This window comes from Netta rufina (genome assembly GCF_964035555.1).
Source record: "Netta rufina genome assembly, chromosome: 23".
Taxonomy (NCBI): Eukaryota; Metazoa; Chordata; class Aves; order Anseriformes; family Anatidae; genus Netta; species Netta rufina.
The window spans coordinates 3,583,452-3,604,704 of record NC_140147.1 but is presented as its reverse complement, the minus strand read 5'-3'; the positions used below and the strand labels follow the sequence as shown (position 1 = coordinate 3,604,704).

General features: G+C 55.5%; 2 protein-coding genes across 4 annotated transcripts; both read right to left on the bottom strand.

Annotated features, from left to right (window-relative positions):
* Positions 1-38: 38 nt before the first annotated feature.
* Positions 39-12,525, bottom strand: CEP85 (centrosomal protein 85). Of its 3 annotated transcripts, none has more exons than XM_084300635.1 (14): positions 12,503-12,525; positions 11,689-11,761; positions 10,964-11,116; positions 8,074-8,798; positions 7,280-7,413; positions 6,326-6,443; positions 5,750-5,935; positions 5,238-5,390; positions 4,792-4,946; positions 4,169-4,289; positions 3,669-3,719; positions 3,479-3,586; positions 2,611-2,839; positions 39-2,342 (listed from the first exon to the last, which is right to left on the bottom strand). In XM_084300635.1, exons 2-14 carry the CDS (start codon positions 11,741-11,743, stop codon positions 2,179-2,181), a joined length of 2,352 nt encoding a protein of 783 aa, XP_084156761.1. In that variant the 5' UTR covers positions 11,744-11,761; positions 12,503-12,525; the 3' UTR covers positions 39-2,178. The 3 variants fall into 3 exon arrangements, with proteins under 3 accessions (XP_084156761.1, XP_084156760.1, XP_084156762.1); XM_084300634.1 differs by lacking the exon at positions 12,503-12,525 and adding an exon at positions 11,966-12,499; XM_084300636.1 differs by lacking the exons at positions 10,964-11,116; positions 11,689-11,761; positions 12,503-12,525 and adding an exon at positions 9,141-9,280.
* Positions 12,526-13,938: 1,413 nt separating this feature from the next.
* CNKSR1 (connector enhancer of kinase suppressor of Ras 1) lies at positions 13,939-20,932 on the bottom strand (the record flags this gene model as incomplete). The annotated part of the gene is given in 21 exon segments (XM_084300591.1): positions 13,939-14,493; positions 14,569-14,750; positions 15,041-15,155; positions 15,232-15,296; positions 15,587-15,660; positions 15,763-15,834; positions 15,966-16,039; positions 16,125-16,297; positions 16,416-16,446; positions 16,660-16,790; positions 16,911-17,038; positions 17,433-17,518; positions 17,682-17,801; positions 18,021-18,089; positions 18,514-18,573; positions 18,576-18,806; positions 18,905-18,946; positions 19,114-19,198; positions 19,280-19,470; positions 20,295-20,452; positions 20,881-20,932. Coding segments are annotated over 21 exon segments (2,340 nt in total). The 3' UTR covers positions 13,939-14,292.
* Positions 20,933-21,253: the final 321 nt, after the last annotated feature.

The window sequence follows — 21,253 nt, the reverse complement described above, 5'->3', positions numbered from 1 at the left end:
AGTCGTTGCCTTGCTCACACAGGACTGCTTTGCACGAGTGGAGCAGAGCAGCTTTATTTTAGACACAAAAATACTCGGTACAAACAAGTGGGTAAGACAAATGCTCGTATAAACGCGCCCGTGCTCGGCCCGACTCCACAACGCGCAGGCAACGGGGTAAGGTGAGGGATGTGGTCCTGCTGCCCCGGCCAAACATTTCCCCCACCCAGGGGTTGTCAGGCACACAGACACAAATGGGAATCACCGTTTTAAGCCAGCAGTCCAGTTTTGCAGGGTAACGACACGGGCATCTCTCATCCCCAAAGGGAATAACACGACCTGAGCAACACAAAAGCCATGGTTTGGGGAAGGGGCCCAAGCTGACGCAGCCAGCCCAGCCACAGGGCCTGATGTGAGGCTGCAAGCAGGGGCTGAGATGAGGTTTCTGTGCTGTGATCCCATTTGCAGTTTTGTAGGGCCACGTGTGTCCCTGCACAGCACTTGGGAATTAAATCTCCTGCCTGCACCCCAAGAACGTGAGCACAGTGTAGGCTGCAGAGCTGGCACTGCTCTGCCTCGAGAGCTCCCGGCAGCCAGGACAAGTGACTTCAGGAACCAGCCTTGGCCCCCAGTTAGCTCAGGACATGGCATCAGCAGCCTGGGGATGGACACAGCCATGAGTGTAACACATCAGCTGCTGGAAGCTCCCCAAGCTGTGCTGCGGGATGGCATACCCACCAATTCATCACCCCCGGTGGCCCAGCTCCAAGAACAAAACAGATTTGGTCTCAACTTTTAACTCAAAGGAATAACAACAACGTTTCTCCTAAAGGTGGGGCTCAGAGCCCCAACACAAACCAAGAACATCTGAGTGGGCAGAAGTTTCAGCAGCGTTTTTCCCCTGTTTTATCACTGTCTCTTAGCTTGTGAGTCAAGAGTGAGGTGGCAACCAAACCAAGTTTCACCCTCAGCACCGCAGCGTTGCCTCAGCCAACACTCAGTACTGAGAAGTTGCCACTCACATTCAGGAGGCTGTGACAAAGCGAGCCGCAGCCCATGCTGATTTATTTAGAAACCCAATTATTTAGGAGGGGAGTAGGGAGCAACCAGAGAACCAGGGGCACGAGAACAAAGTCAGAGCCTCGCCAGGATCAGGAAGAGCTCTCAGACCCAGCTGTACAATCCTGCTGCCTCTCAGGACCGGAATGGCTTTCTCCCTAACGAGCAGAGACCCAAGCAGAGGTCTCCCCACTGGCCTGCAGCAGGGCCCCCCGGCAGGGGTTGTGTACATTCAAGGCTCTGCAGGACGGTTTGGGATGGCTCTGAAGGCTGCTTCCAAGGAACAGCCACTCCTCGCCCTGCCAGCAGACGCATTAGGCACAAGGCAGCGCGTGGACGGGAAGTTTCTCCAGCACATTAAGGCACTTCAGCATCAATCCGCTTCCTCAGGCTGAATCATACTCACACTCAGAGTGCCATCTCAAGGGGATAAAAGGCTTAAGGCTTCTGGGGTAAAAGGGCTTGGGGGGAGCATTTGGAGTCTTTTTGTAGTGTTGCTTTATTCCCTAACTTCTGCCAGCTACCAGAAGAGTCTGGTTGCATCTACCTGAGCAAAGCAGGTCCTGTTCCACGCGTGGCTACACAAGTATCCGAGCCAGAACTGCACACAGAGCATCTGAGAAGCCTGTAGCACCTTGGTGTAATTAGCAGTGGTATAACTAGCACACCTGCCTGCCTACGAAATCCAGGATTCCCCCAAACACCCTGATAATACTCCGGTCTTACAAGTTGCACAGGATCTGCACAGAGAATTTATCAGAAAGACCAGGGCATCTGTTTCCTTTTAGTGTTGGTTTTAACTGTCACATTTGCATGTTCAGCGTTTGACATGCCTGGAAGGCTATTCAGAACTCATCTCCCAGAGTCAGAGACCACACCAGCTCCAGCAAATACAGCACAAACACATTCCACAAGATCAAAGCTACTGCAAAGCCCGACACCGAAGCCCTGAATGATTCCAGTTGGCCAGTCAGCAGCTCAACGCTTCTGGCAACAACCCCCCTGATTTCTCATGGATAAGCCACGTCTTGTACCCAAGCATAGGGATGGTAAAGTGCTGAATAGGTTTTCGGTTGCAGGAGCTCTAGTCTCCCGAGAGTTTCAAGTCTTCATTTCCTGTCTTACTTTGGGGAGAGTTCTTTACTGAGTGATGCAGTTGTCTCCCATGTCCTGAGCATATCTGTCAGATATCGCCGTCCTTAAGTCCTCCACCTCTTTGTGAAGCTGTTTTACCTCCACCAGTTTTTTCGCAAGCACATCGGGGCTCAGCAGGTCATCCTTCTCCTTAGCTGAGTACTGTGCAGCTGGGGAGTCAGAGAGAGGAGTTACCTCAGACATGCAATTCTGGCCAAGGGTCATTAGCAAACGACACAGAAAAACAACGCGTGTTTGCAACAGAGGTACTACTTATCGTTTAGTTGTTACAGCACGCATCTTCACAGCGTGCTAACTACAGAAGGAAGGTTCAGAAGCCCAGGAAGATGAGAACCTTCTGTGCTTTATGTGAGGTATTTAATTCTACTGCAGCACATGAGCCTAAGGGTTTGCTATGCCACCACTCCGCATACTTACATCGAATACCCAGGAGCAGGGAGAGATTGGGATCCTTGCCCTGCGCCCTCTGAGTGACAATGCTGTAAACAGACTGCAAATCCTGCAGGCAGCTGGCCAGCTCGGCGTGCAGCTCCTGGGCAAGGTGGGCTGTCTCAGCAGGCAGGGGCTGAGCCGTTAGCTCTGCCTGCCGCAGTTGCTCCTGAAGGGTCAGGTTCTTCTCAATGAGGTCCTGGTTCTGCACTGAAAGCTGAACAAGTGGCCGCAGCAGATTAGTGATCACTCAGTACAGAACAAGAGCACTTCACAGTAACAGAACAACTGCTCCACGATGGGAACACCGAGGACAGGAGGAGCAGGTTTCCATATCGAGCCCTCCAGACTCCCACTAGATGAGAGCACGAGCAAGCCGCAGTCCTGCAGGGTGTGAGCAGTCTGCTTTCCTGGCTCAGACAGCAGCACCGCAGCACTGCACCATCCCTGCTGAGGTGTGAAGCAGCAGAGAGCCTTTCAGGAAGTTGTGCATCAGCCTCTCACCCCAACATTGACCTTCCCTTCCCACAAGGGCTGCCACCAAGCTTAGGTTCTCCTTTTAGGCTTGAGACTGGGGCTCAGCCCTGCCCTTCAGCCTGCGCTGCAGTGAGTTTGGAGTCCTGCTCACTGCCTTGCTGCCCCCAGCTGGCTGCTTCAGTGCTCTCCAGCACAACCTGCAGCCCCAGCTGAAACTTCCTCCTGTTTTAAAACAGCAAAGAACTCTTCAGAGCACCGAGAGAACAAGTGACAGAAGCAGGAGAGGCTGTGCTGTTGACTGCAAATTAAAAGCACTCCTAGAACACATAACCCACTGTTCACTCAGCTGCTATGCTCAGGTACTCTACACCACTCTGACCTCTTTCACAGCAGTCCGGAGCTGCTGCAGTGCATTTTCCCTTCTCATTGCCTCCTCTTTCAGAGCTTGGCTTGTCCCCTCTTCCTGGGCCACCTGTTCTTCCAGGTTCTGGAACAGAGCACGGGAAAACAGTAAGTCTAACTTGCTTTATAGCAAATTCAATTTCTAGTTGCCTCCATTCACCTCTCACCTTTACTTGCAAAGACAACTGCTCCATCTTTTTCTGCTGTTTGTCCACAATCTGGAATCAAAAGCAGAGACATAAGAACTGGCCACACAGACTTCCAGCAATAACACTGACTTCTCCAGTAGGACAGCGTCCCCTCTCCTCCTCATTCCTATCCACTTACTGCTTTAATTACTGCCTCTGTTAGTAGAGGACTTAGATTCCCTGATAAAATGAACCCGAAGATATATCTGCTATAAAAAGACTGGTGAAGTTGCATTCTTGTGGTTTTCCTCTGCCTTTCTCTGTATTCTGCAACTTCTCTCTAGGGTTATCCCACGAGTGCATCTTTTTCACACCAAGAACAGCTCTTAAAACTTTTCTGTTTGGAACTCCAGAAACTGCTGGTTTAGTGTAATTGTAACTGCCTACTAATGCTGAAGTCCCTGATTCATTTTTTGTGCATAGTGACTCAGTAGAAAGAAGAAAAAAAAGTGTGGTTCCTGGTTGGGAGGGCCTGTTACCTTCTTGAGACAGTCACATTCTTTCTTCAGAGAGTCATTTTCTATCTTCTGTTGTTTGTCCCCATCCTGTGCAGGTCCTCTCTCCACATTCTTTACACACTGCTGCACCTTGTCCTGCAAGCTGAAATTAGCAGAACACCATGGGAAAACCAGCTTTATTTGGGGTGTTTCCCTCTCTAGACAACACGAGGAAGCAAATGCTTTTCATAGCAGATGGCAGTGTCAACCTGTTTGCAGCCCAGCTTGCGGACTGCAAGAGCTGTGAAAGGAGCCCCACTCCCTGGACACAGCCCTGGGCATAACATTCAGAGACCTAACGACTGAAGGCCACAGGACTGCTTTCCAGGAAGTTACACTGAGACCAAAAACCAAGAGAGAAACTCATGTGACGAAGAGGAGCCACTGTTTCCTTCAGCTATTTTGTTCTGCTCCCACCCTCCACTCTTGGCATGCAGAATTTGCACGGGGCTTTGGTGAGTGGTCACAATCATCATGAATCCTTGTTAACACAGTTCTGAGAGGTGGGACAATTATCACTGTCTCTGTGCTGAATTCTCACTGTCCTCGTGCAGCTATTACTTCAGCCCTAAGATGAAGCTCATTCTAATCCTCCAGATTTTTACCTGCGCACAGTAGAAAGAAGTTCCAGTTCCTTGTGTTTTTGGGTTTCCAGCTGCACCTCTTGCTCCCTGAATGCAGCCCGGACATCTCCAAGCTCTGTTTCCAGTGCCAGCACTGTTTCTTGCAGAGCAGTACTCTTCAGCTCACATTCCTTTAGCTGCAAAGGCAATCACAACACTCTAGAGGTCTCCCAGGAATTTCACCACACACACAACATGTTTCAACCACGCTCATGAGGCAGATTTTTTTTTTTTTTTTTTTTACTACTTGTGCGGCCATTCCTCATTGCCCTTTTCGGAGGACAAATGTTCAGAGGCGTAGACTTAAACTTAACTTGGGCAGCTACACAAGGGATTATTTGTGGATCTAGAAAAGCTGCTCGAGCAAGTATCTGAAGAGACACTCAGAGAAGTAGGAAGACAACATCACAAGTCAGAGAAGGTTTTACCTTCTGACTCTGCTTCTGGTGGTCCTCAAGAGTTGGCAGATCAGCCAGGTATCGTTCCAGGGTCTCAATTCTCTGTTGCCTCTCCCTGTTTTGTTCCGATTCCTTCTGGCATTTCTTTTTAAGATTATTAATGTGTTTGTCTCTTCCCTTTATCTGCAGGGATGGTTATATACAAGATTAGTTTATATCATTTCTTGTCCATTCATTAGTCCTCTATATGCCCGCTCATTTACCTGTTTGCACAGCACTCAACCTCAAAATGCAAGACCACCTTACCTCAGCAGCATCCCTCTCACTTAGCCAAAGACAGCCTTCTTCTCTGGTTAAGAGAGGTGCTGAAATACTTCTAACTACTGGAGGAAGGAGTTTTGTTTATAAACCAAAGTACTCTACACAGAGATCAGAAAATACCTACAATACTACATTGCCATGGAAAGCTTTCATCCACCAAGGCACTAGGATGAATTTTGGCTTCTTAAAGAAAAGACATCTCTAGAGCAATGGGATCATACCCTTTCTTCCTGCTTCTTTAACTCCTCTGCATGTTTCTGCATAGTTTCCTTCAGCGTTTCCCGGATCAGCTTTGCATCCACCTCTGCAGCAGCCAGTTTTCTCTCCAATTCAATCTTTTCCTTACTGAGGGATTCAGTCTTCTCTGTGAACTGTGCTCGGAGAAACGTGTTCTCCCGTTGCAGCTCCTGCAAACACAAACAGCCTGTGAATTCTGTCTGGCAGAGCTAACAGTTATGAACTGCCACTAAGCAGCCAGCTTGTCTCAGAGCTGTGGCTAAGCCGTCCTAATATCCAAGCATCACTCAGCCCACCTTATACATAGCAAGAAATAACACTTGTCATAGTGCTGCCAGGCACTTGCATCACTAGCACAGCTTCTACACAAACCTCACTGCTTCAGGGCTTGAAATCTCTAGAGTCACAGCCGCTCTCAGAGATGTCAGATAATCAGGACCACACACAAAGGGTAATTATACTCTGCATACCCCTCCTACTCAGAAAATACCTAATGAGAAGTGGTAGGACCAGGGGATTCAATACATATTTCCCCCTGACAGCCTGTTGCACCTAATTACCTGCATTCTCAACATGTAGACATCTCCATAGGGCGCTGCACAGCCAAGCAGGGCACTGTGAACCTGCAGTTCACTTTCCCGGACCTTCTGCTCCAGCTGGGATATGTGCTGTCTTTGCCTGTAGAGAAACAAAACCAACCAAAGCAGATAATACACTCTTCTCAAACATACACCTTCTTTTTAAAACATAAACGGGGCCACAGTAACTCTAACGCTTGATATAGTAACAATCTCAGAGGAAAAACAGCCCTACAGCTCAGAACTAGCCTGCAGAGAAGTAATCTGAAAGCTGCTCGTTTTTGACCTCTTCACAATTTACTTAAACTTTTCTTCTGTCTCTTCCCTTAAAAAAAAAATTCCTGCACCACCCCCCACAGCAGCAGTTGTATATAAAACACACAAGCCCTGCACGTCCCAGAGAATCCCGATTGACTGCAGATCTTTGAGTGAAATGAACAGAGGACTCAAAATGAGCAAGCAGAAGAGGTGTTTACAGCCCAAATGCTGAAGGCAGTTTTCTTTAAAACTTTTTCAAAAAGCATACAGAGCATTAGATAGAAGCGTTCCTTGCCAGCTCAAACTCACAAGGAGCAAATTTTAAATAACTATCTCCATGAGCTCCCAGAAGCTCCTCAAGGAAAGAGGTAGTAGTTTCGACATTCTACGTAACTGTGATGTAAACAAAAACCTTTATTCATTACAAAACATAAAATTATAACTGAAACTGCTTTATTTGAACCCTCATGGATCACCATCCCACTTCCACAAAGGGCAGGAGAGCATGTGAGAATAGCAGACTGTTCTCAAAGGTCACTGTGTTCTTTACAGAACAAGAAAGATCATTCAGGTTAAAGGGACTCGGAGACATGAACTTTCTTTGGTCTTTTCAAAACTGTCCCTTTCCAAACGGAAATATTCAAGTCCTTACACCACGCACCAGCATCAAGCTCTCACCTGTCAATAAGGAGCTCTTTCTCCTTGAGCAGGTTTTCATTGGAGTTCAGGATATTGATCCACTGGGCTGGATCGGGAGTAGGTAGCGAAGGAGAAAACATCGTGGGGTGGTGGCAGGCACCTCCATTTTGCAACTGAAAGAGGAGACAAAAAAACAAGGAAGAGGTTTATGCTCCACAGAGGTAATTGCAACATTGCTAGAGCTATTTTGCACACAGTGTGCTCATCTGCATGCCAGGACACAGCTATTTCAGTCTCTGTTGATGTCCAAGAACGAGTAACTTTGCCCAAGCACAACTGGAGATTAACAAATAATTTTAGATCACTGTGCTAGCTCACTGGAAACAATTTGTCTCCATTAGGGTACAGCTGGTAGGAGGCAATAAACAAACTTCCCCTCTAAAGAACTAACGGCAGTTTAATGCATCTTTCAAGAAAATCTGCTTCCTAACTCTTAGATACAGAATAAAATTATTCCATGAACTGCTAAAAACTTCTGGAAACTGATGAGTTTTCTTTGCTGTTTCTGGTGGACGGAATATTCACCTCTTGACCTGAACTGAAGTGTTGTGCAGTGCTGCAACGTAATAAAGGACTGCTCAGCATAAGCAGCACGTCAAGTGATACCTGTGATACCCCCCATGATGTAAAAACAGGTAATTAGAACACTTTTAATGCAAGATGGGGAGAAGCAGGAGACATTTTCTCCCTTGCTTCACGAGTCCAAAACAACGATTCACAACTGAAGAGCGGAAGGGTTTCAAACCAGTACATTCACACCCCGTGCCCCCTACCTGCATTTGCTCTATTTGCAACCGCACGTTCTCCAACTGTTGTTTCCAAGCACTGAGCTCGCAGACCCTCTCATGCGGATGTAGCGTGCAGGTGTCTTGCATCCATGCCCGAGATGCAGGAGTTACTGGTTTTGAAAAGAAATTGTTAGCCTGGAGTCCCGTTGGCATCAGCCTGCTGCCGCTTGGCCACGTTCCGTCCTGGGTTTCGCAGGCTCCATTAGCCCCTGCAGCCTGCTTGCTCTCTGGCAGCACCTTATAATGTTCCTTCCCTGCTTCAGCTGCCCCGGGGTTTGGATTGAACTTCTGAAACCTGTGGAGAGGGTCAGCGCACAAACTATCCAGCAAGACAGACTGGTTAAGGGTGCGCTCAATGGCAGGGGTGTCAAACTTCCAAGTATCTTCTGTTCTCATGTGATCAGAAACAGGATGCCAGGATTGCTCAAAACCATTTTCCCCTGAAGTCCCGTAGAGACGCAAGAGATCCCTGGGCGGCACCTGAGATGACTTCCCGGCATTGAAGTCTCCGTTCCTCATGAGTCCTGCGTGTTCAGAAGCCGGACCTGGCAGAGCAGTTTTGGAAGCACCCTGTGAACAGCTCTGCTCTCCTGCCAAGCCCAGCTTGGAGGGTGAGGCACCCAACGTGGATGGCATAACATGGGCTGTCGGGATGGTCACTTGGGTTTTGATGGGCTGGAATGAGGAACCGTTACTGGAATTGCAGAAGTCTAGGGGAAGAAGAGCAAGGCTTTAATTACAATCCTGGAAATAGTCTGCACGAACAGCTGGACAACTTTCCTAAAGAATCTAAAAAAGCGAACAGTCCCCCATACAAAAGCACAACCAAGACACATCTGTGTTCCCCCTCACTACAGGTTTCAGGAGCCCGTTGACATTTTCCTACCACAGTAGAACCACAGGTAGAATCCACGTTTAGCTCAGTACACATTTTTAACTGACTCTAGCTAGCTAATACACCAGCCACTCAAACAATCTCAAGTTAATAAGGTGACCTTTCAACACACACAGAAACCAAGTCCCTTAAATCGAATAAAAAGGCTGAAACTTACACAGCTGAACACTGAGACCTGGATTCTGCCCTGCCCGTCCCTCAGCTCAGCGGCTCTGACTTGTAACCAAAGCTAACTGGAGACTCCACTAAGCCCATGGTGAGCTTCAAACACAGCTGAACGCTACATCACCAAGTAGCTGACCTTCGAACTCCTCCAGGACGCAGCAGGAAAAGAGCTTTTTCCAGAGGCTACAGGAATGGCTCTCCAATATTGCCACAGGAAACGAGATACAGCAAACGCACCCCAACGTGAGCCTGTCCTGTCAGACAGACACCAAACCTGGCTGCGTAGGGTTATTCTTAGCAGCTCTCAGATTTCAATACAGCAACAGCAAGAGCTGAGAAAGGCAAACACCGAAACGCCTGTTTCCTCTCCTCATCCCGACACATCGCGTATCACACTAATTTCGGGTTTCTCCCAGATACACAAGCTTGTTTTCCTCATGGGTTTGGCTAAAGGCCCATCCCCATATGATGTTTCTTTAATCCAAGGTCAGGACTGCAAGGTCACCCCCCGGGCAGCTATAACCTCAAAGCACTGCTACAAGGAGGAATAAAAGGTAACAACTTGAAGATGACTGAAATCAGGTTCTGAAGAGACCATCACCAAACCACAGGAAACTATCACGATAAAGGCACAAGACCCTTTCCTCAAAAATGAGCAGAAAACAAATCTCTTCAGACACTGCTGGGCTGTGCCCAGGAACTCCAGAGAACACCGTGCTACTGAGCAGTCCCAAGTACATTCACCTTGGCAAACAGCGGAGAGACAGTACAGTTTCCTTTTACAGCCCCTAAATTTATCCCCCAGTGTCACTATCAGGAACCCGAGTTCACCGACCAGCACGCCACGTGCGGATGCTGGAATCGCTTCCCTGAATGTGCTAAGGGTCGTCACAACAACATTTCTGAGCGATGAACTGACCTGAAAGTCGGCGTGGCTCAGCCAGCTTTCAGTGCTGCAATTCAGCCTAAGCTCTAAGAAACAAGGCTATTGCTCTACAATATTCAGAAGGGCGATTTCCCAAAGAAACATCACCTCCTGTGCCCTCAGCATACAACTGGGAGCTTTATTATTTTGAGAAAGGCTGGAGGAAACTCTTAAACACACCCTTTAGCAATATTTCCACAGGCCGTATGTTTTTAAAAGCATTCGTCTCACCTCACGGATATTAAGATCTGTAGCTCCCTCAAAAGACACAGGGCAGCTTGTATAAATGGGTGAAGCATCTTGCTTTAAATAACACAAACTTCCTCACTGCTGGAAGAAGCAGCAGCGAATCAATAGTGTTTTATGCCTCTCTCATGAACGAAGACGAAAATACAAGCACGAGGGAACACCAGGTCAAGCAGTGCCACTCACCATGCTTTAGCTGAATGCAAGACTCCAGCACTCTCCAGGAAGAAGCACACAACTTCAACACTGACAGAACTTACACACAAGGGCACACTGACCTGAAGTCTCTAGAGGCAGCTATGAATGATTTGTTAAAAAAAGCACACAAGACTAAATCACCTGTACACCAGTATTAAACAGCCAGTCACTGATACGGCTCTCTAGTCGATTAAAAATGCTTATTGCAGTTAAAAGGCTAGCTTGGAGAAAAAGTGATTTCCTTAATTACTTATCTGTATTTTAGGCAACATATCTGTGCAGTTCAGCACTGATTTGGAAATATCTCTAAACATCGTAACAGATTCTGCTCCCTCCAAGTTCTACATTCTCTGGGGTTCAGTAACACTGGGCTGTTTAATGCTTGTTGGTCTTAAGAAAACCAAAAATTTGGGACTGTTACTGTGCGATCCCATGCTGACAATCACCTTCCGTGCTGTCTGAGCAGGAGGTCCCAATGCCCGCATCCCCGCTGTCGGCCACACTCGAGCAGCGACTGATGCGGCTCTGGAACTTCACGGACAACATCGGCGTCTTCCAGTCAGTCTCTGAGAAATGACTCTTCTGAGTGGGGCTGGGAGCTGGAGAGAAAAAGGCAGCAAAGTTTATGTATTAGCCAACAGACTGAATAGCCTTTTACTATATCTTTTAATAAGCCATGCTTAATTACCCTTACTATTGTTGCTAAAGAAATCTCTTTTGTAAGCACAAGGAGGTCAAATAATATCAACAGATATATATATAAAAAAAATAAATCAATCTTGTTAAGGAAGTCAGAATCACCAGCAATAAATTATACTCCCACTGATAAGTTTGGTGATACTGCACTAAACTGACACTGATAATTAGGAGCAGTGTCAGCACGTGGCAATACTATTAATGGTACAGATACATTCTTGCGCTAGTTAAGAACTCCTTGTGTCAGTTGTTAAGAATTGTTCCAAATTTATCAGTTATCATTCGAGAGATAGGTCCATTATCAAATGATGGTCTACCCTTGGATACCCATGCAATGATTTAACTTGGCAGGAACAGGATGTTGTCTTTTAATAAAAAGCTTTTGGTAAACAACTCTTCTCAGGGTCACATCTCTCCAGGGAAACTGAAACAGGATCCCACAGCAGCACAGCTTTAAAGGAAAGACTGCCCTTACCCGAGGGACTGTTCTGCTGGAGCCTCAGGTCTGGGTGTTTCTCAAGAGCAGCCATCTTATCTGTTCCAGTCAACTACAAGGCAATAAATAAAAAACGTACTTTAAATGAGTACAAACCAAACCCTGCTCCCACTGACCAAGCACAGCGTACACACACACACACTGGCCACCCTTCATCCAGAGTAACACAGCACTGCGGATTTAATTACCATCCCCCAAGGGCATCACTGTTTCATCTCTGCAGCAACAGAGGCAGTTCTCAAAAGCGAGCACTTACTGCAGGATTTCTTCGTGCCTGAGAACTGAGGAAAGTTCCTGTTTGCAGCATTCCCCAGGTACGCAGCTGCTCAGCAGCGCCCTTCAGCCGGGGCATGTGTTAAACCCATTGTAGTTATTTATAGAGCATCAGTCACCGTGCTCTGAGAGACTGGAAATTTCCCTTTAAAAGCCTGAAATCCAACACAGTCCGTCCCTGCCCTCGCAGGGGAGCCCCCGGCCGCGTCCCAAGACCCAGCAGCGGGCTCGAGGCCGCTCCCGCAGCCGGGGACGGGCCCGGGCCGTGAGGGGAAGGCGGCAGCACCCGGCGTGAGGGGCTGAGGCGGGGGGCGGCCGGTCCGGGGGAGGCCGGTTTCACCTCAGGGGGCACGGGGGGGGGGCCCGGTGTCACCTCAGGGGGCCCCAATTCACCTCAGGGGGGCCCCAAATCACCTCAGGGGGCTCCAATAAACCTCACGGGCCCGGTTTCACCTCACGGAGCCCCAAATTCGCCTCACGGGGGCCGCGCTGCCCCCGCCGGGCCGGGCCCGGCCCTCACCTGGCTCCGCGGCGGCGCCCGCGCTGCCCGCGCGCCGCGACCGTTACAGCCCCGGCGGGGGGGCGGGGCCAAAGCGCGGCGTCCTCCCTCGCAGCCTATCAAACGCGATGGCTCCGCCCCCTCCCGTCGCTCATTGGCTGTCCCCAACGCCTATTCCCCGCCCCGCCGGCGGGTAGCGGAAGGGAAGTGCCCGCAGTGCCCACCCGTAGGGCGGGGCGCCGGCTGTGCTGCTGCGCATGCGCAGTGTAGCGGCGGAGGGGAGGCGTTGCCTAGCAACGGGGCCGCAGCCCCCCCCCCCCCCCCCCCCCCCCCCCCCGGCTGCCTAGGCCCAGAGGGGGCAGAGAATCCTGTGGTCATTAACCCTAAAGTCGTTAAAGTTAGAGAAGGAACACTAAAATCATTAAGTTTGGAGAAGGAGCCCCCTAAAGCCTTTAAAGCTGGAGGACACCTCCAAGCTCGCCAGCTCCAACCGTGCCCCCCCACCAGTGTCACCCACTGCAGTGTCCCCAAGTCCCAGTCCCCCAGCACCCGACCCTATGGCTCCCAGCGCTCCTCTGGGGCTGAACGAGCCGAGGGACCTCCGCCGCTCCTCATACACTGCACCCTCCAGACCCTTCATCCTCATATAACCCTCCTCTGGACACCAACAGTTTTATATCCTTATGTTACAGCACCCCAAAAAACACACACAGTGCTCAAGCCTACACCAGAGCAGAGCTGAACAATCCCTTCCCCTGACCCCTTTGTCCCCACGTTGCCCCCCACCCACAGCCTCACGGGTCCCACCACCTCCTCAGGACCCCCATATCCCCACAAACCCCCAAAAAACACTGACTGAAAAACACCGTCACCAGCAGCAGCAGCGAGATCTGGGGCCAGCCATGGGGACCCTGTCGCTGGCATCGGGTCTGGTGGTGGCCCCCATGGGCTGGGTGCTGCTGCTGGCCACCACGGCCACCCCTCGCTGGAGGGAGCTGGCCCAGCGGTTGTTGGGGCAATTTCTGTAAAAAGAGTGGGTTTGTCACCAGGCTGGATGCTGCCCCTTACAAGGTGGATTACTGAGGTGCTGGGATGGAGTGGGTCCCACCAAGGGTCTTGTGGGGGCCACGCTTCTAGCCATGGGGTCACGGTGGCTCCTCAGCCTCCCACTATGGGACCCCTGGATACCCCCAGGGTTGTCACTGGGTGGGAGAGGTGGGTCCGTTCCCCATCTTTACCTCCTGGCTGGTAGTTTTTTGCTTGAAATGAAGCTGGCGTCGACACTTCCTTGCCTGCTATTTGATTGCGGTTTAATTCTTCCACGGGTTTTAGGTGAATAAAGAGCATCCACACATCCAGCTGTGGGTCATCTGTCAGGGGCCGGGTGGCACAGGGAGGGCAGGACCTTTCTGTCATCTCCTTCCCCAGGAGGACGGTGGCACATGGCGTGAGTGGGGGCTGGCTGTCGCTGCAGGAACACTTCAGCACCAGGAAAACCAAAGCACCACCAGCCCTCACCAACACGGTTTTTATTTACAGAAGAGAGCCCAGGCAGAGGCACCACGCTGGCACACGGTGGGAGCATGGTCCTCCAGGAAAAGGCCCCAAATTGCAAACATGTGGCCGAGGCAAAACGTCCTTGGAATAAAAAGCAAGAGCATCCCTGCAACGTCCTGCTCCCGTGGGCGATGTAGCAGAAGGGGTCTGAACCTTCAGATCTGCCCCAAATCCTGCCATGCACCCACCCCATGGAGGGCAGAGCACCCGCAGCACCATGAGTTTTATGGAGATGCCAGAGATCCTGGGTGGTGTCAGGGTTTGGCTGCCTCTCCTGGGGGGCTCTGCTCAGCCTTGGGCTCCCCGCTGCCATCCTGGCCCTGCCGCTGTGCCCAGCACTCCTGCAGCTCCTGGTACAGGTCCTGGTGCTCTTCCTTCCAGCGCCTGAACTTCTCCGAGGTGAGCGTGGCGTCGTCCAGCAGCTGCTCGAGGGCCTGCAGCTCTGCCAGCTTCGCCTGCCAAGGAAAAAGGTCGTTTTTTGGGGTGGCCGTGCAGGGACTGGGGAAGGGCTGGGGGCTGGGGGCTCCCACCTTGAGCGTGCTCTGCAGGGCCCGCACGGCGTGCACTTTCTCGTTGATGTGGGGGTTCTTGTTGCGCCGGACGAAGGACCTGCGGCACTGCTCCTGCGTCAGGAAGCGCTGCCGCCCGATGAGGGACACCCCCCCCTGCTTCAGGCACTGCATCAGGCTCTCCAGGTCCTCCTCGCCGGGCTCTGGGTGAGCAGACGGGCACCAGAGCTTGGGGCAGCCCTGAAACCCTGTGGGGTCACCCCTGCCTGTGAGAACACCCCACATCCAAAGGGGGGACCGGGACTGAGATCGAAATGGAGGTGAAGACACAAAATGCAGAACAACAGCACTGCAAGGGCTCGATTTCCCCCCCCCCCCCCCTTGCACACACACGTGCAAAAGGGTGGCTGTGAGGAGGTCGGTCACAGGGTGACAGGGAACGGGGACCCCATTTAGCACAGGGCACGGAGCCCCCACATGCCCCAGCACCTACCCTCGGGTGACCAGGGTCGGGGGCTGCCCTGGGGGCTGCTGGCTGTGCTGCTGGATTCGCCGCTGGCCGGGAAGAGCTGGCCTTTCTCTGGGGTGTTTTGCAGCCTTTTCTTTGGCTGCAGGAGAGACAGGGCGGGAGGTGAGGTGAGGACCTCCCGTCCCCTCCTTGGGATGTCCCTTAGGGCCACTCACCGAGTCACAGCCCTGCCGGGGAGCTTCGTCATCAGGGTCCTCAGCTTCTGTCTCGCTGTAGCAGTCTGGAGGCCATGGGGGAGGACAGCAGGAGCAGAGGGATCAGAAGGTCCTGGGGTGGTCCCAGCAGCGGGGCAGGGACCCCCAGCCCCCCCAGGGGCCGAGCATCACCCCAGCTCTCCTCCTCTCGAAGAACATTTCTCACTTTTTCCCCAGACCATGGGCAAAGCTCCCGGTGCTCCCACCCACAGCTCCCAGCTGTCCCCATATTATATGTCCTATATATATTATACATTATATATATTATACGTCCCCATATATATGATATATCCCCGTACTATATGTCCCCTGTTACCTTCCTCCCTGTGCGGCACCGGCTGGTGGGCCAGCGCGTGCTTCGTCTTGGCCGTTATCAGGTGGCTGACCCACCTGGGGGAAAAAAGGACAGACAGAAGGGCAGACGGACAGATGGACAGAGGGTCATCGCCATCCCGGTGTGGCAGGACTGTCAGGGGCTGCCGCGCTACTCACATGCTTAAATCCGCCAGCGTTTCTGCGGCGAAGATGAAGGGTTTGTACCTCTCGTGGGAGAGCTGGAAGACGCTGGGGGAAAGGACAAGCGGGCGGCTGCCCGTGCTGCTGGGGCTCCCCGGGGACCGGAGCCAGCCCCGAGCCCCCATCCTCAGCATCCTCAGCACCGTGGGGACCCCACCGGCACCGCGGCGCCCACTCACTATTTCTTTTTCTGCTCCCTCGTGCTCTCCAGGTTGTAGCTGGCCAGGTTGAGGAGACCCGCAGCTTTCTCATCCTGCAGGGGAGACACGGCTGCGTCCAGCGCCCGCCTCGGCCGGCAGAGCCCCAGGGTGGGGGGGCGTGAGGCCGTCCCCACTCACATTGGGGTGGTGGTACCAGTAGAGCGTGTGGCCCTTCAGCACGAACCAGCACCGCTTCCACTTCTGGGCCATGAAGCCCACGTGGTCCTTCTTCTTCAGGAGCCAGCCATCGCAGTCCACCCGGCCCAGGTCCCGGCACGAGACCCGCCGGCGGCTCAGCCTGGTGGCCACTCCTGTGGGCGCAGGGTTTGGGGGCACATCAGCATGAAGGGGGGGGGATGAACCGCAGGAAAGCCCCCTGCCCGGCTCTCCCCACTCTACTGGCACCAGTCCCGGCAGCACCATGCTCACCTTTGGGTCTACGTCCAGTTTCAGGGCTGCCCTAGAAGGGGATGGATGAGAGATTAGGGATGATGCAGGCAGGCGAGGGCAGCGCTGCGAGCCCAGGCACTGCCGAGACCCCCACCCCAAGCAGCCCCTCGAGACCCCCACCTCACCCCCCCTGCAGCAGCAAGCCCGGCAGTTTGTCCTCACTGGGAACAGGCAGGACATAAAAAATCCCTTTTCCCCTACAGCTGCCCCAAAAGGCTCTCACCTCCCCAGGGATCTGGCCGGGCTCCGTGCCCTGAGCCCCAATCCTGGGGGCTGCCCCCCCCGTGGGGGTGCGTGGCGAGCACGGGGTGCCCGGCGGGGTGCTGGCCTCCCACACCACGTCCTCCACGGCACCTGAGAAGAGTGAGCGGGGCTGCAGCCTCCCTGCAGCCTCCCTGCAGCCTCCCTACAGCCTTCCTACAGCCTCCCGTCCCGTGGGGAGCAGCGGCTCCTTCCTCTCCTCTCCCCTCCTACCGCGGCCGAGCGGTGCCGGGGGGAGCTCGCTCAAATCCTCCCCCGGCAGCCTCGTGTCACGCTCGTCCTCCTCGTCGGTGCCGGGGTCCGGTGCAGAGTCTGGCCCTGAATCCACGTCAGCGGCCACGCTGGAGGTAGAAAGAACCCCTGAGCTGCAAAAATATCCCCTGCGGGGTTCCCAGCCCGGGCACCAGCCTCGCTCCCCACCCCGAAAATCTCCCAGCGGCACCGAGCTCAGCCCGGCCTGCGGCGCCAACGGCTGTGCGGACGCCTTTCCATTCCGGGAGAGGAGAAGGGTCATTTCTAAATATAGTTTCTGCCCCATTAAAACGTTACCAAGCAAATTAATTACAAACAGAGGCACTTTGGGGCTGTTGCCGTTGTCATCGTTGCTTAAGACTGTCGGCAGCTGACCCAGGCTGCGCTCAGCCGCCGCGACGCCGCCGGTCCCGCTGGGGATGGGGCTGTGGGGTTTTTAGGGCCGTGGGGTTTGGGGCTGTGGGGCACGAGGCCGGGGCTCACCTGGACGTCAGGGACACGGGGCTGCCGGGGCACTCGCTGCTTTTGGCGCCGGGAGGATCCGCAGCATCCGAAAATGCTCCTGGCACCTGGGGATGGAGCCTCAGAGCCTGCATCCCGCAGCGTCGCCTCATTTTGGGGTGACACCCCCACAACCCCCGGGCTGTAGGTACCGCCGGTACTGGAGGTGCCCGGCTCTGCCCGATTCCCAGCACAGCCCAGTTTGGCACTGGGAGCACTGGGATTGCTCACCTGCTGCCGGGGGGACAGGGGGGAGCCAGGCGGGCTGAGCGGGACCTTCTTCAGCACCAGCGTCACCCCGCTCGCCTTCTCCAGCAGCTTCTTCGCCAGGTTGGTGCGTGTCCAGCCCACCTGCCACAGCACCCTGCTGACTGGGGGACAAAACCCGGCCCCATGCACCCTCCCGGACCCCAAATCCCCCTTGACCCCAGCTCCTGCATCCCCCAAATCCTCCCCCGGCCAGAGGTGAGCATCCTGCAGCCCTGAGCTGTGCCGGGTTCCCCAACCACAACCTCCCGGCCATACCCACACCCCATGCACCCCAAAACCCCATATCCATCCCCGACTCACCACCACCTGCTCGTTGACCTGCACGATCTCATCTCCGGGCAGGATGCGCCCCCCCTGCGCCGCCAGGGCCTGGGGCAGAGGCAGGGCAGGGGGCTTTCAGGAAGGGTCCCAGCCTGGGAAACCCAGGGCAGGGGGTGACGGGACGGTGGGAGGAGGGTTGTTAATGAGGGGGGTTAATCATTAACCCGTGGGCCTGACCCTAATTGGGGCCAGGCAGCCGCAGGGGGGCGAGGGGCTGGTGGGATGGGGGCGCAGAGCGGGGCCCACCCCTGTGATGAGCTGCCCGGTCTCAGCTGCACGCAGCCACCCACGAATTTGGGGACAGGGGGGGTGGGTTAGGGCCTGGAGGGGCTCTCAGGATCCGGCCCCATGGGCTGCAGCGGGGTGGGGGGGGGGGCAGCATCTCCCACGGCCGGGGCTAAAACGGGGACAGGGGGACAGCAGGGGACAGCAGGGGGTGGTGGCAGGAGTGGGGGGGCAGCCTCCAGCTCACCTCCAGGTTGTTCGCGGTCACGAAGTGCAGGCAGGAGCTGGTGGAGATGATGTCCAGGCCCTAAAAAAGGGGTTGTGTGAGGGGGGGGGACACGGGAAAGGGAAGGTGGGGGGCACCGGGGGACTCACCAGTGGGTTGGAGGGCAGCGTGGGGGTGCTGGGGGATCCTGGGGGGCTGCCCCATGGCTCGGGGGGGGGCACCAGCCCCACGCGCTCCAGCACAGCTCTGCGGTCCAGCAGAGCCGGGGGGCTGCAGCCCAGGATGCTCTCGCAGATGCCCACGATGTGCTGGCACTGCGGGTGAAAACACGGGGATGAGGGGGGGGGAGGGCAGGACCACCAGGACCCCCCCCCCCCCCCAATTTGCAGCCCCCTCCTCACCCCACACTTACGATCAGCAGGATCTGGCCGTTCCTCTCCACTGCCGAGCAGTCCTGGGGGGGGGGGACAAAGCGCAGGGCTGAGCGGGACGGATCAGCCCCCCCTTTTCCAGCCAGGGGGAACGCCAAAGGGAGCTCCCCCTCACCCCATTTCTCCTCCCTCCCCCCCCCACATCGCACAGAGGTTTGGGGGCACGGGACAGTGCACCCTGGGCACCCACCGCCTGCAGCACCTCCGCCAGCCGGGCGCAGAGCAGGACGATGTCCCTGCTGGCCGAAAAGTCGTTCAGGGTGGAGAAAAGGTACCTGGGGAGCAGGGCAGAGAGCTCAGCGCCAACCACGGGGTGCGCCCGGCACCCATGGGTGCCCCCCTTGCCCGCCCCGGACCTGTTGAGCCAGGAGAAGAGCCCCTTGGCGGCCCCGATCAGCTCCACCACGCAGGCCAGCAGGGCGAAAGGGGGCGGCCTGGGGGTGACACCCCCGGGTGGCCCCTCCAGCACCAGGGTCTGGGTGCGCAGCGCCAGGTCCCGCAGCCCCTCCGTCAGCGTCCGCAGGCTGGTGCTCGCCAGCTCCGTGTCCTGCAGAGGGGACCGGGGGGGGCAGGATGCAGATCAGGGGGCTCCAAGACCCCGCGTCCCTCTCTCTGTTCAGCCCAGGGGGTCCCCGTGTCCCCCTCCTTCATCCAGCCCTGGATAACCCCCTTGTGTCTCATCCAGCCTAGGGTGTCTCCACGTGTCCCCCTAAAAACCCTACATCCACCCCAGGGTGCCCCCATATCCGCCCTCCATCCAGCCCAGGGTGCCCCCATGTCCCCCCTCCATGCCCCCCAGGGTGCCCCCAAATCTCTCCCCCATCCTCCCCAGGGTAACCCCAAAACCCCCCTCCATTCCCCCCAGGGTGTCCCCATGTCCCCCCTCATCCACCCCAGGGTGTCCCCATGTCCCCACTCCATCCAGCCCAGGGTAACCCCAAATTCCCCCTCCATCCAACCCAGGGTGCCCCCATGTCCCCCCTCCACCCCCCCCAGGGTGTCCCCAAATCCCCCCTCCATTCCCCCCAGGATAACCCCAAATCCCCCCTCAATTCTCCCCAGGGTGCCTCCATGTCCCCCAAGGGTGTCCCCGTGTCCCCTCTCCATCCACCCCAGGGTGCCCCCATGTCCCTCCTCCACCCCCCCCAGGATAACCCCAAATCCCCTCTCTATTCCCCCCAATGTACCCCCAAATCCCCCCTCATTCCCCCCCAGAGTAACCCCAAATTCCCCCTCCATCCCCCCCAGGGTGCCCCCACATCCCCCCAGGGTGTCCCCGTGTCCCCCCTCTCCCCCCCCACCTTACCCCCGTCCCCCCTCCCTTTCACCCAGCCCTCACCCCAGCAGCACCCATGGGTGCCTTGGGCTCACCAGGGCTCGAAGCTGCTCCACGGCGTCCAGCAGCAGCTCCTGGTGCCCCACGCGCCGCACGCCCAGCGCCTCCAGGCCCCCCGCCGACAGCCCCAGCAGCTCGGTGCCCGCCAGCCCCCAGGCCTCGAAGGGGTACCCCTGCACCGCCGCGTCCAGCCCTGCCCCAAAAACCCTCCCCTAGAGCCAGGCGAACGGGGTAGGGGGTGGGACCTTGGGGGGCTCTGAGCCCCCCCCCCCCCCCCATCCGTTGTCCCCTGGCTCGGTCACCCCCGTGTCACTCATTTGGGGGTGACGCCTGGCTATTGGGAGGGTGCCATCCGTGCAATGAGCCCGCCAGGTCTCAGCACCATGACCTGGGGGTGAGGACACACACACAGCCCCTTCCCCACCCCCCCCTTACCCCAAATATCACCCCCCAGGGATCATTTTTTGGGGGAATCTCTGCCCCAGCGCTGTCCCCAAAGCAGAGCCACCCCCCTCCTCCTCCCCACCCACCCCACTGGGGTCCCCCCCATGGGGTTTGGGGCACCCCAAGCTGGCTGTGGGGGTGGGTTTTGGGTTTTTTTTTTTGGGGGGGGGGTCTCACCTCGCAGCCAGGCCGCCACCTGCGCAGGGCCCCAGGCGCCCACGGGCTCCATGGCGGCGGCAGGGCCGGAACCAGCGCACGGCCCCGCCACAAACCTGCGCCAGGTCAGGCCGGCCCCATTGGCGCGCCCGGGTGCCGCTCACCGAGGCCTCCCTCCCTCCGCTCCCTCTCTCCCAGTACGGCCCAGTACGGCCCCAGTACGGCCCCAGTGGGGCGAGGCAGCCGCGACGCGCCCTGCGTGACTCACAACCCCGGGGCGGCCGTCGAAACGCCCTGCGGGGAACGATGGCGAGCACAGCTCGGGGGGGCCCCAAACTCCATTTTCTGAAGGCCACGAGATGAGGAGACGAGGAGGAGGCGAGGAGGAGGCGAG

Bases quoted from the DNA above. Each gene is read 5' to 3' on its own strand.
- CEP85 (XM_084300634.1), bottom strand. From the start codon at position 12,061: ATGCCCCGGCTGAAGGGCGCTGCTGAGCAGCTGCGTACCTGGGGAATG. The intron at 11,762-11,965 runs GTAAGTGCTCGC...ATTGCCTTGTAG, and splicing joins AGGCACGAAGAAATCCTGCA to TTGACTGGAACAGATAAGAT. The intron at 8,799-10,963 runs GTGATTGTCAGC...TTCTTCCCCTAG, and splicing joins CTGCTCAGACAGCACGGAAG to ACTTCTGCAATTCCAGTAAC.